The 22,731-nt window shown below is 37.6% G+C and overlaps 1 protein-coding gene across 2 annotated transcripts in view; it reads left to right on the forward strand.

Moving 5' to 3' along the window:
* Nucleotides 1-22,731, forward strand: part of LOC150078536 (pseudouridylate synthase TRUB1-like) — an 86,417-nt gene that overhangs the window by 49,663 nt on the left and 14,023 nt on the right. For both annotated transcript variants that reach the window (XM_090384817.1, XM_090384818.1), the window contains exons 5-6: nt 9,628-9,840; nt 20,578-20,643. In XM_090384817.1, coding sequence (XP_090240943.1) covers nt 9,628-9,840; nt 20,578-20,643 — 279 coding nt within the window. The remainder of the gene's footprint in view (nt 1-9,627; nt 9,841-20,577; nt 20,644-22,731) is intronic.

The following is a 22,731-nucleotide window of genomic DNA, read 5'->3' on the forward strand; positions in this document are numbered from 1 at the left end:
TAAGAAAAATACATACAGTAATCACTTATTTTCTTCTGCACCTTCTTCCGGCTGATAATTTTGTTCTCGACATTTGTTTGGAGTGAAGAAACCATCAAAAGTCCTTCAGTATCTTCTTCAGCGGCGAAAAACATTTTTAAACGATTGATTTGTATGAGCGCTTCTTCTATTTTCATCGGTGGTTCGTCGTTAATATGTTCTTCGACAGAATGACCTCCTTCTATTTCTTCATCCTCATGAGGAACTTCTTGAAAAATATCGATGATAATGTCGTTGATATCTATAGCGCCATCTTCTGTAGTGAGGTTCGAGTCTATATCTTTGTAGCCAGGGTCACTTGTAGCTGAAATGTCGTACATTATCAATAGATGTTGAAGTTCTTGTTCTTCTTGGTGCTCCACATTGCTGTTCACAACTTCAATTTTTGCGTTTGAGAAGCCAGACTTTACAAAACAGTTCACGACAGTTTGTTTTCTAATTTGCTTTTACTGAAGAGGAAATCCATTGAATCGCATCTAGGATGCTGATTTTATTTGCAAGGTCACTCGCACATGTTACATCGTTCATGTTTGCAATGAGATGTCTTAAAACACGTTTTCTGTAGTGAAGTTTAAAATTTTTTATTATCCCTTGATCCAAGGGCTGACACTCAGCAGATGTGTTTGGTGGCAGAAAAACGATTTGAATGTTGGACAATTCAATGTGTGGGTGAGATGCAGCATTATCCATAAAAAGAATAATTTTTCTGTTTTGACGAATCATTTTTTGGTTAAAGTGACTTATCCATTCGCTCATGATATCTCGTGTCATCCACGCTTTTTTATTAGACTTCCAGTCAACATTCAAAAGATTCAACTTTATGCCCTTGAAACAACGAGGATTTTGTGGTTTTCCTATAACAAGAGGTTATTCAAAGTCTCCCAGCATATTTGTACACAATAGTACAGTCAAGTGCTCCTTAGAAATTTTTCCGCCCTAGCACTTTTCGTTTTTTAGACTCATTGTTTTTTCAGAAAGAGCTTTAAAAAACAACCCTGTTTCGTCACAGTTGTAAATGGTAGATGACTTTCATCAACCGGTGAAATACCACCACTTTGCTTATTGGAGGCTTGAAGTGGTGAAACCCATGTTTAGTCTCTAGAGCAAAGTTTCTGGCATCCCCCCCCCCAATACTTCTCCGTCAACCCATGCACGGTACTAAGTACTATAGGTTTTGATACCTTTCGTGTTTGGGGTTTTCATAAAAAAAAAATTAAAAAAAAGTAAAAATATCCTTAGCTTCAAAATCACAACATAAATCTTCCAATTTGACGGTCCACTCTGTTACAACCCCAGTATCAACAGATCCACCTTCACCACTTACGGTTTTCCAAGAAATTTTATGCCGAGTTTTGAACTTGCCTAGCCATCCCACAGAAGCTTTGAACTCATTTACTCCCATAGATTTTGCAACCTCCAAAGCCTTTTCTCTAATAATAGGCCCATTAATGGGAATTTTTTTAGCACGTTCGTGACAAAACCACTCATACGTAACATTGTCAATTTGAAGTCCAACAGTTTTTGGGAATGATTTTTGAACCTCATCATTTCCGTGTTGCAAAAATTATTTGAGCAGTTCATTTTTTTTCTTTAGGATGTCGCTTACCTGCGTCTTCCCGATTTTGAATTTTGCAGCGAGATTGCGAACACTATTTTTTTGCCAATCATACGCATTAATGAGTTTGACTTTATCTTTTAAAGTTAAATGTTTACGAGAAGACATTGTGCACGTCACACAACACTGAACAGAACTGAAAACTGAAACTCAAAAGACGAAACGCTGACAAAATTCCCCCCCTGCACACCGAATTCATCAGAAGTTTTACACGTGCCTTAAAATTCTTGAAAAAGGGTTTAGAACCGCGACGTAAACCTTGATAAAATTCAGAGAATCGGAAATAGAAAATAAACACACGATTGAGGCAATACGTGGAAGAAAAGTTCCTAGAAAAAGGGCCCTGAGCTCTCCCGCAGTCCGTTATGGGGAGATCAAATTAAGTGCTAATCTAAACGAAACAGTGCAGATTGCCTGTCCGCGTCCGTTACAGGGAATGTCCGCTAGACAGAAGCTGAAAACACATTAAAACCAATACAGGTGAGTTGGGGAATTTGAAAATGTCCGTTGTAGAGAGATGTCCGTTAATGAGAAGTGTCCGTTAGGAGAAGTTTCACTGTATTTGAATTTCAGGAAAGCTTTTGACACTGTTGCGCATGGAAGACTATTGTCAAATTGGAGCAGAATGGTATTAAGGGTAAGGTGCTACAATGGATAAAAGGATGGTTGAGTGGCAGAAGACAGAGGGTGGTAATTAATGGGTGCTGCTCTTCGTGAACTAATGTTATTAGTGGAGTCCCACATGGTTCGGTGTTGGGTCCTCTGCTGTTTTGTATGTTTATCAATGATATTGATGGTGTGTCAGGCTTAGTGTCGAAGTTTGCAGATGATACAAAGGTTGTCAGGGTTGTTAATGACAGTAATGGCAGTGTGCTACTGCAACAGGATCTAGATAATTTGGGTAGATGGGCTAAGAAGTGGCAACTGAAGTTTAACCTTGACAAATGCAAAGTAAGTGCTGCATATGGGTAGGGGTTACTTCCAAAGAAACGTACCAACTGTGTGGTACTACACTTAAGGTGGTAGAAAATGAAAAAGACCTGGGAGTAATTGTGCAGTCAGATATGAAGTTTTCTGAGCAATGCAGACAGCTTGCCAGGGCAGGTCATGGGGTTTTGTCAATGATATATAGGAATTTTGCTAGCAGGGAAAAGGAGGTGATTGTCCCTCTGTATAAGGCAATGGTCAGGCCACGCCTTGAATACTGCATACAGGTCTGGAGGCCTCATTTTAGGAAGGATGTAGATTTGCTTGAGCGTTTATAGAGAAGGGCAACAAGATTGGTGAGCGGAATGAAGGGATGGGATCCTCTTATGAAGAGAGGCTTAAGTTCTGCAAATTGCAGTGGCTGGAGACTAGGCGCCTGCGCAGTGATCTGATTGAGGTGTATTAGGCCTTGAATGGGTTGAGCACGCTGAATTTTGATGGGATCCTTCCACTTGTTCAGATTTCGAACCTAAGGGGGCATAAATTCAAATTAAGAAAAGATAGATGTGGAATAGATGTGCGGAAATTTGCCTTTAGCCAGCGGGTGGTAAATTGATGGAACAAACTTCCATCTGTCGTGGAAGTTGATAGGTTAAATAAATTTAAGGAGGAACTGGACAGGCATTTGGATGGAATGGTGTGATTTTTTTTTTTTTTTTTTTTTTTGGCTGATGCTGCATAAGCTCATACACTTGCTTTCTTGCATTGCATGCCACTACTACTACTAGTACTACATATCTTAAGGATGGTCCATATTGTTGGTTTTCCTACATGTGACCAAATTCTAGCCCTCATTTTTACTAATACTGCTGAGTATGGTACCATGACTTTTAACTCCGTCTTCTCCTGAAATTATTAATATCTTCAGGTTTAAGATAACAAAAATTCAATCATCTTTTCTCTTTTGTAATAAGGAAGTAATCGTAACTAGGTAGGTATTTCCCCTAAAATTCTTAATGTTAATTTTGCTCTTGAACTTTTGAAATCTTTCCTTGGCATCTTCTCAACTCTGTCCCATTGACCGTGCCATTTCCCTTCTTTTGTCATAGCTTGCTTATATTGCAAACAATGCAACCTCAAAATTTTCAAACAGTGGTGGAATTCCCAGCTTTGTGAAGCGTTCCAAAAGAAACAAACTATTTAGAGTTAAAACTGAACAACCCTCTGTCTTTAGTTCTGGAAACTGAGGTAGCTAAGAGCTTCTGGCCTTTGCTGTCCAGAATATGTATGGCTGAATGTACTGTAAATTTGTTCATTTACAGATAAATAGATATTTATTTATTATATTGCAAATGCTCTTGGAGAAGCTGGTTACCAAATATCAGCTACAACTAAATGTGATCAAGACTTACAAAAAATTTTAAACAGATTTAAAAAAAATTGAAAATTGAAAGCTAGCTTAGTGCTAAAAGTTACTTTATCTTTTTTCTATTACAAGAAAAAAATAAAGTGATTTTTAACACTAAGGTCTTTCCTTTATAACTAATCTCCTACAATATCTGAATTATGAGAATCAATAAATAGAGCAAGTTACAAAGAAAATCAGTAGAGTAAATGTGCAGCAGGTCTTTATGTATATATTATATAATGTTGAAACACTTAGATGATACTGCCTTACATTTATTACTAACCTTCTGTAACAAATATTCAATGAGAATGTCTATCTCAGTTCTCGATGACTGTATTACTCTGGCCTTTCCAAAAACCAAGAAACATCACTCTAATCCTCTTAATTATTGATCAGTCTACACTCTACAGTAGAGTGTGTGTTTAGTGTCAAACAGCACCTGGGGTTCCCTCCCATCTCTGTGTAGAATACATTGTGGGTGTGAAACAGAACACAATGCCAGAGGTTTAAAGCTGCATGTATTTTGTATATGTGTAGTGCTGTGTACCATTGTTCCTGTGGTCATTTAGCTGCTGGGTCCCTAATGAGACCCAAACATTGCCCACACTCCTCACTAATTATTGATCATTGTTGCATTGACCAAAAAAAGAAAAAATCACTGAGAAGTATTAAAAACTACCTGTATTTTAACATGTGGTATTACTTACACCCAGTGCCAAAATCTGTAATGATAAGTATCACAGTTACTTATTTCTGTTTTAGATTTATATTTGTTCCTTGTATCATGCTAAAAAATTGCTATTAAACACTTGTAATTTTTTTTTATTCTTGTCATTCTATTTTATACAAAATACAGGTTGTTAAAATTAAAGTATTCCTATGTAGAGGGCTCTGCAGCAAGTTCTAAGGTTCATACTGAAGAGAAATTTGGATAACAGGTACAATAAAGAATGCGCTCGCCATTTATTGGGAAAAAAAAAAAAAAAAAAGAGTTACAAATTTGTCACTATATGGCACTATGGCAATACAAATCACTTGAACAGCACTGCAGTTGTTCAGTGTCTCCTCCATTTTGGAGGGGACAACAACAGTTTCCATTCAAAGAACAGCATTTTCTACAGCAGAACGTAACATGTCAACTGGAATAGCCAGCACATGACGTCTAATGTTGTTCTTCATATCTGCCAGAGTTTGAGATCCTTCCCGATACACCAGGTTCTTCAAAAAACTCCACAACCAGAAGTCGCATGGGGTGAGGTCTGGTGATTGGGGTGGCCAAGATGTCTAGAAACAGCAGCTGATGACCTGTTCGTCTGTACAGTGTTGCATTAGCAATCTTTGGACACCACGGTGGATGTTGGGTGGTGCACCATCTTGCATGAATATGGTATCCTGAAGGCACCCACATCGTTGCAGCTCTGGTATGGCAAAATTTGCCAACATGCCAACATTTCATAATATCGCTGTCAAGTGACGGAACAGGTGCGGGGACCAGTCAGTGTTACCTGTTCAAAAAAAATATGGCCCAATCATGAATGTGGCCATAAATCCACACTACACTGTCACTTCTGGAGAATACAACAGGACCTCTGGGATAACTCGGGGGCATTTTCTGTTGCCCAAATGCTACAGTTGTGCGTATTCATTTGTCCATTTAAGAAGAAGTAGGCTTCATCACACCAAAGACGTTCCATGGCCAAGTGATATCCACTGTCATTCACGCCAGAAACTGAAGTGCTCATATATGAAACGAATTTCTGCATCACCATGTTTTAGCTGCTGTAGCATTCCTTATATCACACAGATATAAGGAATGCTGATCTGGAATTTGGGGAGTACAATGTGTACAGAAAGGATAGACAGGATAGAAAGGGAGGAGGTGTTATGCTGTGCATCTTGTAAGGATAGTACCGCAACACCTGATGCATTACTAGCCTTATAGTGGAATATGGCATGTCCACTTCATGAAAAACTGCTGGGAGTCATTGCAGTACAAGTAAACATACGTGTTGTGTTAGGGTAGCTAAGAATAGGAACAGGTGCATGTATATTTGCATATACACCGATGCTAGGAGTTTGGTAAATAAATTTGATGAATTTGAGGTGTTGCTCAAAACATCAAAGGCAGATATTGTTGGGATATCAAAGATGTGGTGTCACACAGATATAAGGAATGCAGACCTGGAATTTGGGGAGTACAATGTATACAGGAAGGATAGGAAGGGAGGAGGGGTTATGCTATTAGTTAAGAAATACATAAAATCCAAGGAAGTGCAGCCAGTCAACATCGCTGGACAGTGCAGTGTCAAGTCAGTTTGGTGTGACATAAGCACTGGGAGATCAAAATTGAGAGTATGAGTGTGTTATAGGCCTAATGACTCTGATGAGTGTAATAAGAAACTGTATAGGGAAATAGCGTGGGCCAATAAATCAGAGTCTTAATGGGGAATTTTAATTTCCTGGATATTGCCTGGAATTTGTGAGTTGGTCACACACACACACTAGCAAGGCTTTTGTGGATTTATTGGATGATTGTTTTCTACATAAGCATGTTTGGGAGGCAACTAGAGGGGGTAATACTCTTGATCTGATTATCAGTAGTGATTCTTCATCCATTAAGAATCTGCAGATAAAGGAACCACTACGTGGCAGTGATCACAGTGTGCTGAAGTGGGATTTACTCAAAGAGGTAACTACCATCAGGGGTAAAGGGAAGGGTTTTTGCTTTCATAAAGGCACTACGGTGGTCTGAGACAGTATTTAAATTCTATACAGTGGGACCAACTGATGATGTTACCAACAGCAAATTCAAAATGGGGGGGCATTCAAAGAATTCACTTGGATGCTACTAGGCTTTACATAGCAAACAAGAAATATTGTTCAGTGTTTAGGCCTAAATGGATGTCAGATGAACTAATGAGACATGTGGCAGAGAAGAAAAATGCATGGGATACATATAAATTAATGGGTGACATGGAAGCCTGTGATAGATATAAGCTGGTCTGTAACCAAGTCACAAAGGAGATTAGGCAGGCAAAGGCAGATTTTGAGAAATCTTTGGCAAAGGATTCAAAGAAAAACAGCAAAAAGTTCTTTACCTATGTAAACTCTAGAAGGAAAGGGATGAATCAGATTGGTCCACTGGATATTGATGGTTCAACCGTTTATGATCCTGCTCAGGTGGCTAACAAAGTAAATGAGTATTTTGCATCTACTTTCACACATGAGGAGTTATTTTATTATTATTAGCTGTATGGTGCAAGGAAGCCTGAGACTTATGCCGCACCGGCCAAAAAAAAAAAAAAAAAATTGAGTTATCCAGAGAGAGAGAGAACAAGAGTCAGAAGTAGAAGGGAAGCCCATACTCACCAGATGTGAACTCCTGAGTTATTCAGGGAGGGGAATGCCAGAGGTGAATTAAATTCTAGCAGTGAGCTAGATGATTTTGTAATAACTGAGAGGAAAGTGGAGGAGAAATTGGTGAAGATAAAAATAAAAAAATCACCCAGGGTGGATGGGATCTATCCAGTTATATTAAAGGAGGCAGCAAAGGAAGTAAGCAAACCTTAGCCATAATTATGAGAGCTTCCTTAGACTCAGAGGAGGTACCCATGGAGTGGAGTTGTGCAAATGTGACCCCAATTCACAAAGTAGGATCAAAGGGTGACACAAGTAATTATAGACCTGTTAGTTTAACGTCTTTTACAGGAAAATTAATGGAGACACTGGTTAAAGAAGCACTGCAGGATCATCTAGACAAGACTTCAGTTATAGCTCGGACACAGCATGGGTTTGTTAAGGGAAAGTCTTGTCTGACCAATTTGATTGGATACTATGATGTGGTCACAAAGGAACTGGATGCAGGGAATAACTTTGATATTATATATTTGGATCTTAGAAAGGCTTTTGATACTGTTGCACATGGAAGGCTGCTGCACAAATTCGAGCAGTGTGGCATTGGGGACAAATTGCTGCTACGTATAAAGGGATGGTTGAGTGGGAGAAGACAGAGTAGTAATCAGTGGACACTGCTCTTCGTGGACTAATTTTATTAGTGGAGTCCCTCGGGGTTCACTGTTGGGTCCATTGTTGTTTTCTGTATTTATAAATTATATTGATGATGCTATATCAGGATTAATGTCCAAGTTTGCAGACGATACGAAGGTTGGCGGGGTTTTTAAGGACACTGATGACAGTATGCTGCTGTAACAGGATCTAGAAAAGTTGAGCAGATGGACTGAGAGGTGTCAACTGAAGTTTAACAATGACAAATGTAAAGTACTACATATGGAAGCAGTAACCCCCAGAGTAACCTATCATGGTACTACACCGATAATGGTAGAGAATGAATACGACCTGGGGTAATTGTGCAGGCAGATATGAAGTTTTCTGAGCAGTGCAGACACTCTGCAAGAGTAGCTCATGGTGTCTTGTCAATGATATACAGGAATTTTTCTAGCATGTATAAGGCAATGGTCAGGCCTCACCTTAAGAACTGTATACAGGTCTGGCGGCCTCATATTAAGAAGGATGTAGAGCTGTTGGAATGAGTACAGAGAAGGGCAACAAGATTAGTGAATAGAACAAAGGATTACTCTTACGAAGAAAGGCAAATTACAGTTTCTGGAGACTAGGCACCTGTGAGGTGATCTGATTGAGGTGTATGAAACCTTGAATGGTTTGAGCATGCTCACTGCTGATGGGATTCTTCCTCTTGCTCAGAATAATCACCTGAGAGGGCATAAATTCAAATTGAAGAAAGACAGATGTAGGATAGATGTGCGGAAGTTTGCCTTTAGCCAGAGGGTAGTTGGTTGGTGGAACAGACTTCTATCTTTTGTTGTGGAAGTTGATAGCCTAAATAAATTTAAGACTGAGCTGGACAGGTATTTGGAACGAACGGAGGGGTGAAGTGGGAGTGTGGTTTTTTTTTTTTTTTTTTTTTTTGGCCGATGCTGCATAAGCTTGCTTTCTTGCATCATATGCCTCTGCTAATGCTAACAACTGGTACACTCATGCTACCACATAGACATTGACTTTATAAATCCGCAACAGCCATAGCCACATCTTCAACACGAGAGGAGTCCACTTGTTTTTGACCTCTACCTGGTTGAACACCAAGATGTCCTGTTGCTTCAAATTTCACAGTCATTTTGTGGACAGCACAAACAGTCATAGGTCCATGCCTTATGCGCTTCCGACACTGGAAATCTCTGATAGCCACAGCTGCATTGTTGCTGTTCTGATAGTACTGCTTCACTAATAAGGAGAAGCCTTTTCCTGCAACGTTGTTGGCATTGTTGCTGTAGTGCAGGCAAACATCTACTGTATGATTTTGGAGAGACTGCTTTGCTTTTATAAGTACAGTAGAGCTGAGTAGTGGCACTATGGCAATAACTTACGATTATTATAGTTATGCACCATACAGTGACAAATTTTGTAACTAATTTCTTTTTTTTTCTTTCCAATAAGTGGCAAGCGCGTTCTTTATTGTACCTGTTGTCCAAATTTCTCTTCAGTACGAGTCTTAGAACTCGCTCCAGAGTCCTCTATATAGGGATACTTTAATTTTAACAATCCTGTATAAGTTCACCTCTCTCGCTCTCTCTGTTTTTGTACAACATATATTTTATTGCAGATCAGATAAATGAATTATCACTCAAACAGGAACTACAAAGGTGGAAGGATATAGTTATAATTTTAAACAGATGCCCTTCAAGGAAAGACCTCATTAGATGCAACTACAAGTGGCTTGCTGAAATGATACCTGACAGTGTGATTCCTGATGCATCATATGTCTTTTGCCATGAAATAAGTTGTGATGACTACAGGCCTCCATATGTTTTTTTAAGTAAGTCTATTCTTCTAGCAATACACATTACAAATTCAATAATATATATATATTGATTTTAAGGCAGTGCCACAAGTTTAGAAAATGTTTCTTAAAGTTTTCTGATATACTTGATAGAGTTAAACTTACTTTGGAAACCTGCATACTAATATTTTGAGAGCATTATGAAAGAGTACTGATAAAAGAAATGGCAAAACTGAAAAATTGAAGTTAAAATGTAATGTTTCTTGGGCTCTGTCTTGTCATCAAAGATTGAACAAAGTTTACACAAATAAAAGCTTGAAGATTTTTATAGTTAGAACTTAAAGTATTGTCTATTTTCTTACAATTAATTTATAGCAATAGCTTAATTGTCCAGTACTCACCTCTTAATCAGTATTTATAACTTGCAGTTCATTACGAAAGATAAAAGTGAAAGTTTAACTACATTAAAAAATTAAGACAATGCCCAGGGGAAGAAGTGCACTACATTTTTCCCGTTGTCATCTATAAAATTACTATATATCTATAAGAGGTGAGTATTAGCATTAGTAAAGGCACATGATGCAAGAAAGCAAGCTTATATAGCAGCAGCCAAAAAAAATCTAATTTCACCCATCTCGCTACAAGTACTGGAAAATTAAGCTATTGCTATAAATTAATTGTTACATATAAAAGCATAACTTTATTATAAGGTTGCAGGGAGATATTTCGATACAGAAGTTTAAATCAAAGTTGGTTTGCATTACTGTATTTAGATATTATCATGGGATCATTTTGCCCTCTCCAAAGATTGACACCAAGAACTGTGCATTAAAGATTGGTCTTATGTCCAACTTAGAGACAAATACCATTATCCATGGTTTCAGCCTAATTTCCTAATTTCTTTTTAAATTGTATAGCACCACCTAAATAGGTGAATTCAATATACATTTAAAAATTTGAAATGCTGCCAAGATACTTTGATGCTTGCTGGCCTCTCTTAGCGAACATATGTTGAACAATGTTAACATTGTATTTTTTTAATTGAACAGCCAAGTGATGTAGTAGTAGTAGTAGCAGTGGTATGTGATGCTAAAAAGCAAGTGTATGAGCTTATGCAGCATCAGCCAAAAAAAAAAAAAAATCACACCATTCCCTCCAAATGCCTGTCCAGTTCCTCCTTAAATTTATTCAACCAATCAACTTCCACAACGACAGACAGAAGTTTGTTCCAGCAATTAACCACCCGCTGGCTAAAGGCAAATTTCCGCACATCTATTCTACATCTGTCTTTTCTTAATTTGAATTTATGTCCCCTTAGGTTCGTAATCTGAACAAGTGGAAGGATCCCATCAGAATTCAGCGTGCTCAACCCATTCAAGGCCTTATATACCTCAATCAGATCACCGCACAGGTGCCTAGTCTCCAGCCACTGCAATTTGCAGAACTTAAGCCTCTCTTGGTAAGAGGATCAATTCATTCCCCTCACCAATCTTGTTGCCCTTCTCTGTACACACTCAAGTAAATCTACATCCTTCCTAAAATGAGGCCTCCAGACCTGTACGCAGTACTCAAGGCGTGGCCTGACCATTGCCTTATGCAGAGGGATAATCACCTCCTTTTCCCTGCTAGAAAATTCCCATATATCATTGACAAAACCCCATGACCTGCCCTGGCAGCCTGTCTGCATTGCTCAGAAAACTTCATATCTGACTGCACAATTACTCCCAGGTCTTTTTCATTTTCTACCACCATAAGTATAGTACCACACAGTTGGTACATTTCTCTGGGGTTACTTCTACCCATATGCAGTACTTTGCATTTGTCAAGGTTAAACTTCAGTTGCCACTTCTTAGCCCATCTGAACAAAATTATCTAAATCCTGTTGCAGTAAAACACTGCTATTACTGACATTAACAACCCTGCCAACCTTTGTATCATCTGCAAACTTCGACATTAAGCCTGATATACCTTCACCAATATCATTGATAAATATACAAAACAACAGCGGACCTAACACCGAACCCTGTGGGACTCCACTAATAACATTAGTCCAAGAAGAGCAGCACCCATTGATTACCACCCTCTGTCTTCTCCCATTTAACCATCCTTTTATTCATTGTAGCAACTTACACTTAATACCATTCTGCTCCAATTTCTCCAATAGTCTTCCATACGCAACAGTGTCAAAAGCTTTCCTATAATCCAAATATATGATATCAAAATTATTTTTTGCATCCAGTTCCTTTGTAACTACATCATAATATCCTATCAAATTTGTCAGATAAGACTTTCCCTTAACAAACCCATGCTGTGTCTGAATTATTGCTGCAGTCATGTCTAGATGATCCTGCAATGCATCTTTAACCAGTGACTCCATTATTTTACCCGGTACAGAAGTTAAACTAACTGGTCTGTAATTACTCGTGTCACCCCTCGATCCCCCCTTGTGAATTGAGGATACATTTGCACATCTCCAGTCCGTGGGAACCTCCCCTGGGTCCAAGGACGCTCTCATAATTATGGCTAAGGGTTTGCTTAGTTGCTTTGCCGCCTCCTTTAATATAACTGGATAGATCCCATCCACCCCAGGTGCTTTTCTTATGTTTAACTTCAACAATTTCTCCTCCACTTTGCTTTCAGTTATTACAAAATCATTAAGTATCCTGCTACAATTTGATAAACTTCTGCCATTTTCAAACCTTAATAACTCCTCATGTGTGAATGTAGATGTAAAATACTCATTCAGTTTGTTTGCTATCTGAGCAGGATCATCAACAGTCGAACCATCGATGTCAAGTGGACCAATCAGATTCATCCCCTTCCTTTTAGAGTTTATATAAGTAAAGAAATCCTTGCTGTTTTTCTTAACATCTTTTGCCAAGGATTTCTCGTAATCTGCCTTCGCCTGCCTAACCTCCTTTGTCACATGATTACAGATTAGCTTATATCTGCCATACACTTCTGAGTCACTTGATAATTTATATGCATCCCATGCATTTTTCTTCTCTATTATGAGTCTCATTAGTTCATTAGATAACCATTTAGGCCTAAACCTTGAACAATATTTCTTAATAGGTATGAAACTTTTAGTAGCTTCCACAATTAATTCCTTGAATGCTTCCCACTTAGAATTTACTGTTGGTAACATCGTCAGTTTATTCCACTGTACAGAATTTAAAAACTGTCATAGACCACTGTACTCACCTTTACGGAAGCAAAAACCCTTTCCTGTACCCCTGATGGTAATTAAATCTTTAAGTAAATCCCACATCAGAACACTGTGATCACTGCCACCTAGTGGTTCCTTTATCTGCAAATTCTTAATACACGAATGATCACTGCTGATAACCAGATCAAGAGTATTACTTTCTCTGGTTGCCTCTCGAACATGCTGCTGCAGAAAACAATCATCCAATAAATCCACAAAAGTCTGACTAGTGTGTGAGTGACCAACCCACAAGTTCCAGTCAATATCTGGGAAGTTAAAATCACCCATTATAAGACATTCCGATTTACTGGCCCACTATATTTCTCTGTACAATTGTTCATTGTACTCATTCGAGTCATTAGGCCTATAACACACTCCTACTCTTATTTTTGCTTTCACAGTGCTTATGTCACACCAAACTGACTCAACAGTGCACTGTTCATCTATATCAGCTGGATGCACTTCTTTTGATTTTATGTTTTTCTTAATTAACAGCATAACACAGCATAGCTTGCCTTTCTATCCTGTCTGTCCTTTCTGTACACATTGTACTCCCCAAATTCCAGTTCAGCATTTCTTATATCTTTGTGACGCCACGTCTCTGTTATCCCAACAATATCTGCCTTTGATGTCTTGACCAACACTTCAAATTCATCAAATTTATTTACTATACTTCTAGCATTGGTATACATGCTCCTACTCCTATTCTTAGTTACCCTAACACATCCCATATACCCACCTATTTCAGGATGACTGCCATCCGTCCCTGAAACCCCCAACACCCCACGCTCCAGGTCGCTACTTATTCTAATAGAAGTTGTGCAAAAATCACCTTCACCTCTGCCTACGGCTACTGTTAAACTAGTCCTTGTATCCCCCCAATCTAGCAGTTTTCCGACCCACCTAACACTGCCTCGATAGCATCAGCAAATATTCTTGCACCCTTTCTATTTAAGTGTATCCCATCCCTATAGAAGCAGTCTCTACTGTTAACAAGTACCGTCCAGGCTGAAAAAAATTCTACCCCTTGATTCTTGCACATTCTTTCCAGGGCCGAATTGCAGACACTTTCAAATTCAACCCTAATTCTCGGCTTTTGTTCAACAGTGACCTGTACTTGTTAAGTAATTCTGCCGGTCTCCTACTCCTAATGTCATTAGTGCCAACGTGTACAACTATATCACCTTTTGTGCCCTTAAAAGATGATATCCGCTCTTCAACGTCATCAACCTTTACCCCTGGCAGACATACCCTGGTCCTCTTCCACCTATCCTTTTTACAAAGCATGTTTCCCGTTTCCCTGACAATAGAGTCTCCAACAACTACTACTTCCTGATGGACCAGCACATTCTGTCTTGGGGGTTGCCGCTGCGTTGCGTGATGACCAAGTGCAAGCTCTGGCGTTGATGTGGGCAGCTGAGAGCCTGATGTTCCCCTCAATTTAGATCTTTCGAGGGCATCCTCCCTGTCCTTCAAACTCTCATATAGGCCCCATAACAATGCTGAGTTGTCACCTGATTTCCTTACATCGCGCACACACAATGACATCCCCCATAGCAATGTCATGTTCCGTTCCAGAGAATTCAGCAAACATTTCACAAGTTGCACATTTTTTTAGGCTGTGATGCATTGGAGAATCGCCCCCCCTCAGTTCTCCCCAGAATCACAGCACTCCTGCCACTTTGAGCCCGTTGCTTTGCTGCTCTAGTTTCAGTCATGATACTTTAAATTAATAAAATTAATAAATTAAATTAATTAAATGTCAATACTACACTATCTAATAGAAACAGTGAAGTATAATACTCTATAAATTATACGTTAGAACTACCTAACTACTTCAATTAAAAACTTGAATTCCCTACCACTATATACAAAAACAATGGCTGCAAGATTCGAACGAAATAACGGTTATTAAGTATTACGTATATCTACAAAAACTGTTTATCTAAATTAAAATAAAAATAAAATGTATGGTACGTTTGCATTTTCCCTAGAACCTGACTGTGCAATACAGTATTATAGGATGGCGGGGGAAATATTCAGTGCAAAATTTGAAATTGCATAAAGTTGAGATACATTACTGTTGTAAAAAAATATTAAATGAAGTCAAACTTTATTTGAAATGTGACGAATTATATTGCTGTGAACCACAACCAGTATGTTCTGCATGTGCAGTTAGCAAATAATTATTGGTGGTTAAAGAGCACATTAAAAATAAGTGAAAAGGCATATGTTAAGTCAAATGTCTGGAATTGATGTAAGGGTGGAACACATTATTAACAGGGGAAACTTCTAAATAGGGAAAGGATCAGTAGGTGTGTATATTTAGTAGTAGCATTAGCAAAGGCACATGATGCAAGAAAGCAAGCCTATATAGCATCAGCCAAAAAAAAAAAAACCCTTATTTTACCCACCCACTCGCTTCAAATGTTTCTCAAGTTCTGCCTTGAATCTATTTAAGCTTCTACAACTTCTACAACGACAGATGGAAGTTTGTTCCAGCAATCAACCACCCGCTGGCTAAAGGCAAACTTCCACACATCTATCCTACAACAGTCTTTCGAATTTATGCCCTCTCACGCAATTATTCTGAGCAAGAGGAAGAATTCCATCAGCATTGAGCATGCTCAAACCATTCAAGGCTTTATACACCTCAATCAGATCACCTCGCTAGTGCCTAGTCTCCAGACACTGTAATTTGCAAAACTTAAGCTTTTCTTCATAAGAGCAATCCTTTGTTCCATTCACTAATCTTGTTGCCCTTCTCTGTACTCGTTCCAACAGCTCTACATCCTTCTTAAAATGAGGCCTCCAGTACTCAAGGTGTGGCCTGACCATTGCCTTATACAAGGGGATAATCACCTCCTTATCCCTGCTAGAAAAATTCCTGTATATCATTGACAAGACACTATGAGCTACTCTTGCAGACCGTCTGCACTGCTCAGAAAACTTCAATATCTGCCTACACAATTACCCCCAGGGTCCTTTTCATTCTCTACCACTGTCAGTGTGGTACCACAGAGTTGATACGTTACTCTGGGATTACCACTTCCCATATGTAGTACTTTACATTTGTCAATGTTAAACTTCATTTGCCACCTCTCAGCCCATCTGCTCAACTTTTCTAGATTGTGTTGCAGCAGTGTACTGTCATTAACAACCCTGCTAACCTTCGTATCGTCTGCAAACTTGGACATTAAGCCTGATATACCATCATCAATATCATTTATAAATACAGAAAACAACAATGGACCGCTGACCCGCTTCGATCCAGCAAAATATGTCGATTCGTGGTTGCTTCGGAAACGTCATTCAGCAACTGACACACACAAAGAAGTCGGCACAGGGTGTCAGATGAAAACTTAATAAAAATTTGGAATAGTCTACAAAAATTTTATTATAAAATTATTTTTACTTATGTTATTTATTTTTACTTATTATTTTTAGGGGCCATAGTCTAACGAAGGACTCTTAAAATGTCACTCGGTTGTCTTTCTGTCCATCCATCTGTCACAGCATTGTATCTCTGGAACCACTCAACCTATTGACTAGAAATTTTGCATGGGTTTACACATCAAGTGGGCCAACATAACGCCATATTGATCATTGTTGACCAAAATTTGTCTGAGAAAAAGAGGGGGGTTAAAATGTGGGGGCATAAAAATGTTGTTGACAACCTATAGCTACACCATTGGAAAGAGCTCAACGAGTATGTTTAAAATATAATTTTAAAATTAAAAATGGCTTCACCAGACAGAAAATGTAATTTTCTTTTCCCCCTGTCTATTTCCGTCGCTAACAGAGCTAAAAATTTAAAAATTACATTAGCTATGTTATTCGATGCCTATCAAGAGAAAACTATTCCGATGACAAATATTAAAATATTAAAAGACATATCAACTATTCTAGAATGTATTACATCATTTGACAAGGGAACAGCTTCCAGTTTTTTTTTCTCTGTTCCAGTCCACAGACCAGTTCGACCATTTCCAATGCACATGGCTTTACTAAAGTCTCTCCAATAGTGAGGTGCTTCTTTTGCTTGCCTATCCGGTAAGCAACTTTATAGGATGCTTCAAGAAAAGGTTTTCGTGAAATGGCAAATCCAAGTTTTGGAAGTGTCCCTGCTTTTTCGAAGCTCACGGACCCCCGAGGGGTCCGTGAGCTTGGATGGGAAAAAAATCAATTAAATTAAGTTCGTTAATTTCCTTCACTTATGAATGTATGTAATAAATTACAGTTGTATTAGCTGTCTCTGTAGTCACCAATAGAAATAATAGATATTTTCATATCATATTATAGTTATTGCATATCTCGAAAAATCACTTACGCTCATCGTTACTTTGAAATTACGGCAGTTATTATACCTGCCGCTAGATCGCACTTGATTGCAGTCCTGCTGTGGACAGACTAAACAGAGAAAAAAAACTGGAAACTGTTCCCTTGCCAAATGATGTAATACATTCTACATGTAGTTGGCAAACAATCGGCAAATCAGTGCCTAGTAGGCCACTTTTAACACGAATAGACACACTGGCTACGAGGGTAAACCATGTATGTTCAAACATGTCCTACGGTTTAGATAACAGTTGAAGTGTGTAATTTAACCTTTTCGCTGCAACGTGCGTGTATACCGGTCCAACGGTGGAGGCTCCTGCAGTGCTACAGGTATGTATGCATGCCCACTGCATGTCTGTCGATGCATACAGTCTTCGTATATGTCTTTCTTAGTTGCTAATATTGCATTAATTATTTAACATTTGTTACAGACCAAATTTAAGTTGAAATGTTGAAGAAAAGGAAGTATGATGAAAACTATGTATTATTTGGTTTCACTCGCATTAATGAACTTGACGGGACTCAAATACCGCAATGATTTTTGTGCGGAAAAATTCTTGCGAACGGAAGTATGAAGTCAGTAAAACTGAAAGACTATCTCAAGTCTGTCCATGCTGAAAATGCATCTAAAGATGCTGGTTTTTTTCGTGTGAAAAAATCTCAATTCGAAAAAGCAGGGACACTTCCAAAACTTGTATTTGCCATTTCACGAAAACCTTTTCTTGAAGCATCCTATAAAGTTGCTTACCGGATTGCCAAGCAAAAGAAGCACCTCACTATTGGAGAGACTTTAGTAAAGCCATGTGCACTGGAAATGGTCGAACTGGTCTGTGGACTGGAACAGAGAAAAAAACTGGAAGCTGTTCCCTTGTCAAATGATGTAATACATTCTAGAATAGTTGATATGTCTTTTAATATTTTGAAGCAGGTCATTGAGAAAGTAAAGTGTAAAGTGTGTTTAGGGTCAAGCGGCACCAGGGGTTCCCCCCATCTCCCGTAGTTTACATTGTGGGTGAACTAGTTAACTGGAAAAGCCAGAGATTTAAAAGTGTATGGACTTTGTATATGTGTGATGCCTTGTACCGTTGTTCAACTGGTCATTTAGCCGCCAGACCTCTACTGAAGCCCGACGTTGTCCCACTTTCACCCCGTGGAGGCAGACCGGGTACTCACTAGTATATAGTTCACTCTGGCAGGTCCTGCCACCTAATTTCCTGAGAAATTAGGTTGCCATCGAGGTCATCGAGAAAATGGCAGCCTTCTCGCCATTCCCCTTCAGTATGCAATTGAATTAAACTACAGACATTTCTCAATGTAGCCAGCTCCTTGTTTTTGTTCGCTATGTGCATGCTGATGCCATCAAAAAAGAATTCTTATTTTGTGAGTCTCTTTCGGAAACTACAAAGTCCGTTGACGTTTTCGAAATGGTAAAAAGTTTTTTTACAAACGAAACTTTGAATGGAAAGGAAAATTTCATTGTCTGTGCACTGATGGAGCTCCTGCTATGCTTGTTAATACATCTGGTTTTGCTACTTTAGTGAAAAAAAGAAGCTCTTCAAGTTGTCGTCACTTATTGCTCTTTACACAGACATGCACTGGCAACAAAGACTCTTCCAACAACCCTGAAAGAAGTATTGTCAACAGCCATAAAAGTTATCAACTTTAGCAAAAGTAGTTCTCTGAATCATCGTATTTTTAAAAGATTTTGTCAAGAAATGTGAGCAGAATATGAAGTGCTTCTCTACCACACAGAAGTGCGCTGGCTTTCAAGAGGACAAGTCTTGAAGCGCTTGTTTGAACTAAGGGCAGAAGTTTCACTTTTTCTGGAAGAAAGAGAAAACCCACTCTTGGAACATTTTGAAAGGAAGGATTTTATCCATGGGTTGGCTTACCTGGCAGATATTTTTCACCATATGAATGAGATAAATCTTTCCATTCAAGGTCTTGAGGTCACCATTATGGATGCAACTGAAATATTACAAGCTTTCTTGGCTAAGTTATCAATATGGAAGAAGAGAGTAGAGACCGACATTCTTGCAAACTTTCCACTGTTGCAGGAAGTGCTTTACCAAGATGTAGTTGAAATGCAAACTTCTCTCTCAATTTTTTTGAAAAGAGATATCTGCGAACACTTGGAAACATTACAGAACTTTTAAAGATGTCCAACATGACATGTGTGTTGCCTTGTCAAATACCACACCACAGTTTAATGTTCTTATTCAAGATAAACAACAGTCTTCACACTGATATGTCCTTAAAAATAAAATTTAACTTCAACTTTCCTATAATTTAAATGTATTGTATTATTATTCAATGTGTTAAGAAAGAAACACATATATTACTGTATAATGTTTTTTTTTTAAATTTTGGTAACTATTTCATTAAACTTTTTTTTTTTGTAATTTTATTTTATGCATTTAAAAACATTATTCTGAGAAGTCCGTGGCATTCACCTGACTGGCAAAGGGGTCCGTGGAACTAAGAAGGTTAAGAATCCCTGCAATAAAGTAAGGGCAATAATACTCCAGTAGAGAGGCTTACGTAAATAAAGAGATAATAATAACATATGGAATGGGTAAGTCAGTTTTAACAAAGGAATAAAATAAAAATGTAATGAACTCATTGAAACTGGAGATGACATGTCTACAAAAGTTAAAAGTTTGATATGAGTGAGTCTAAAATGCTTCATGTGTACATGTAGGCTTTGATGTAGCTGATACATTCCTCATTGTTTGTTTAGTATTGTAGTGCTCTGTAAACAATGCATTGGTATGGAAGCAAGTTAACTATTACAAATTGACAATTTCCAAAAGCAAACCCCAACAACACAACTCTTGACAAAGTTCCATGAACTGTTTTAACAGTTCATGGAATTTTGTCCATGTTTAAAAGGTGAGCAACAGTTTATATTTATGTAAAATTTTAAAAGGTGAGCAACAGTGTATATTTGTATAAAATTATATATATATATATATATATATATATATATATGTGCCTTTAAATCAAGCGTAAGTTTTTATATTCAACATATGAGTCAATCTTAAAATTTTAGGCAGTTTTTTAGTGATTCAGTGGTTAACTTATATGCTAATATATACAGCAATTAAATATAAAATTCTTTTAGATTTTTTGAACTTTACTTTAAGCATCAGACTTATTTTAAATAAGTCAAGATTTTTTGGTGAAAGTTCCATTTTATATGCTTTTTTTTATTTTTCCTTTTCCAGATTTTTCCTGTTCAGGAGGTTATGAAACTAAGTTCATTAAACTCTTTATAAACAGTTTGGGATCAGGTAAATATTTAATACACCTTTTGAGAGAAATTTAAGCTAAAATCAGATTTTTAGCATTAGCATTAGCATTAGCATTAGTAGAGGCATTTGATGCAAGAAAGCAAGCTTATGCAGCATCAGCCAAAAAAAAAAAAAAAAAAAAAAAAGTAACATAAATAAATAAAAATAATGCTAATTAAATTAATTTTGATTAAAACATTATGGCTTATTCTGATTTATACTGTGTTACTGTTAGCACTAGCTGTGTGGTGCAAGGAAACTCTGAGCTTTTGCTGCACTTGCCAAAAAAATATATATAATAATAAATCACTTACTTGACTTCCTCCTCTCATTAGTAGCCATCCTGCTGAGCTTTGAATTTACCCAGGCTATCAGCCTTAAGGCTGATAGCCTGGATAAATTCAAAGTTGCCACCCATGGAGGCAACTTAGTTCAATAATTAACAACACACTTGTTAAAATAAAACATTCTGCAACAATCAAGTAATTTGAATTTATGGCCTCTAGTTTTGGAATTATTTATAATAGTGAAAATTTCACCCTTGCACTTTCACCTCTTCAAGCCTTATACACCTCAATCAAATCTCCTCTAAGGTGTCTAGTTTCTAAGCTCTGCAACCCACAAATGTTGTCTTTCTTCACATGGACACCCCTTTTGCTAACATCACCAGGCATTTTGGAACCTTTCAAGATGCTTTGCATCTTTTTCAGTTGCGGTCTCCATATTGGGACACATTATTCCAACATAGTGTGACAGTTGTCTTATACAGTGGTGTTGCGACCTTTCTATTTAATCACTAATATGACAGTATGGGTCCTCCTCGCTGGCTATCTACACTGCTCAGAGAACGTCACGGAATGGGTAAGTCGGCTTTAACAAAGGAATAAAATAAAAATGTAATAAACTCATTGAAACTGGAGATGACATGTTTGATGTCATCAAACATGTCATCAACTACAAAAGTTGAAAGTTTGATATGAGTGTCTAAAATGCTTCATGTGTACATATGTATTCTCAAATCTCTTTCTTCCTCTACTGTTTTTAATTCAACCCCTCCAAGTGTGAAAGTCATATTTGGATTGCCATTCCTTGCATTTTGCTGCATTAAAAGATAGTTGCCACTTCTCTGATCATTTCTGAATTCTCTGTGCTTGGGGGTGATCATTAATTACTCTATTGAACTTGTTATTTCCAAATTTTGATATCATATCCTCTATCCCTTTTTCAATGTCATTTAAGAAAATATAAAAAAACATGAGCTTCCCCAGTACCAATCCTTGGAGAACTCCACTTCTTACATTAGCCATTCTGAAGAATAATTGTTAACGAAACCATCTGCCTTCTGCCCTGGGGCCATTTTGCAGTCCATATAAGGATTTTTTCTGTGATTCCAACATGTTCCAGCTTATGCAATAACCTGTCATGTAGAAATAAATCAAGTGCTTTTCTGAAATCTGTCTAATCAATGCTGAAATTGTTTTCAGTGTCTATCCCATGAGCAGCTCTGTCAAAATACCTCTAACTAGCTTTTTTGTAAGAGGAAAATTGCATTTCGTTAAACATGATTTTCCCTTTACAAAACCATATACAGTCAGACCTCTATATATTGAAATCGATTGTTCCATTGAAAAAATTCGTTAAACAGAAATTTCATTATAAACAAAATATGACCTTTTCAACAATGAAAAATACCATAAATTCAGAAATATAATAAAAGATGGGAAAGAATAAATTTTCTAACATTTTAAAACAATTTATTAATGCAAACATATTAAGAAATGACTACATACATACATACATAATGCCCACTATTTATTAGTACACTTTTAAGAATTATGTCATAAAATATTTGGTTATTTTTTGTTGTACACTGGATTCTACTGTATGATGTTCATAAAAATGTTCATATTTGTTTAAACTTTAAACACTCAGATATATTTTCTGTTACATTTTCTTTCCACCGAAGGCCTCAATGCAAATTTTCAAATGCTGCCAATATTTGTTTGGAAGGTTTAATGTTGCTCTCATTTTCATCCAATTCATCATCGATATTGTCACTAGTTCTTTAAATATGCTCCAAAACGTTAG

Source organism: Mastigoproctus giganteus, chromosome 11, assembly GCF_048544385.1.
Source record: "Mastigoproctus giganteus isolate SK-2022 chromosome 11, ASM4854438v1, whole genome shotgun sequence".
Classification (NCBI taxonomy): Eukaryota; Metazoa; Arthropoda; class Arachnida; order Uropygi; family Thelyphonidae; genus Mastigoproctus; species Mastigoproctus giganteus.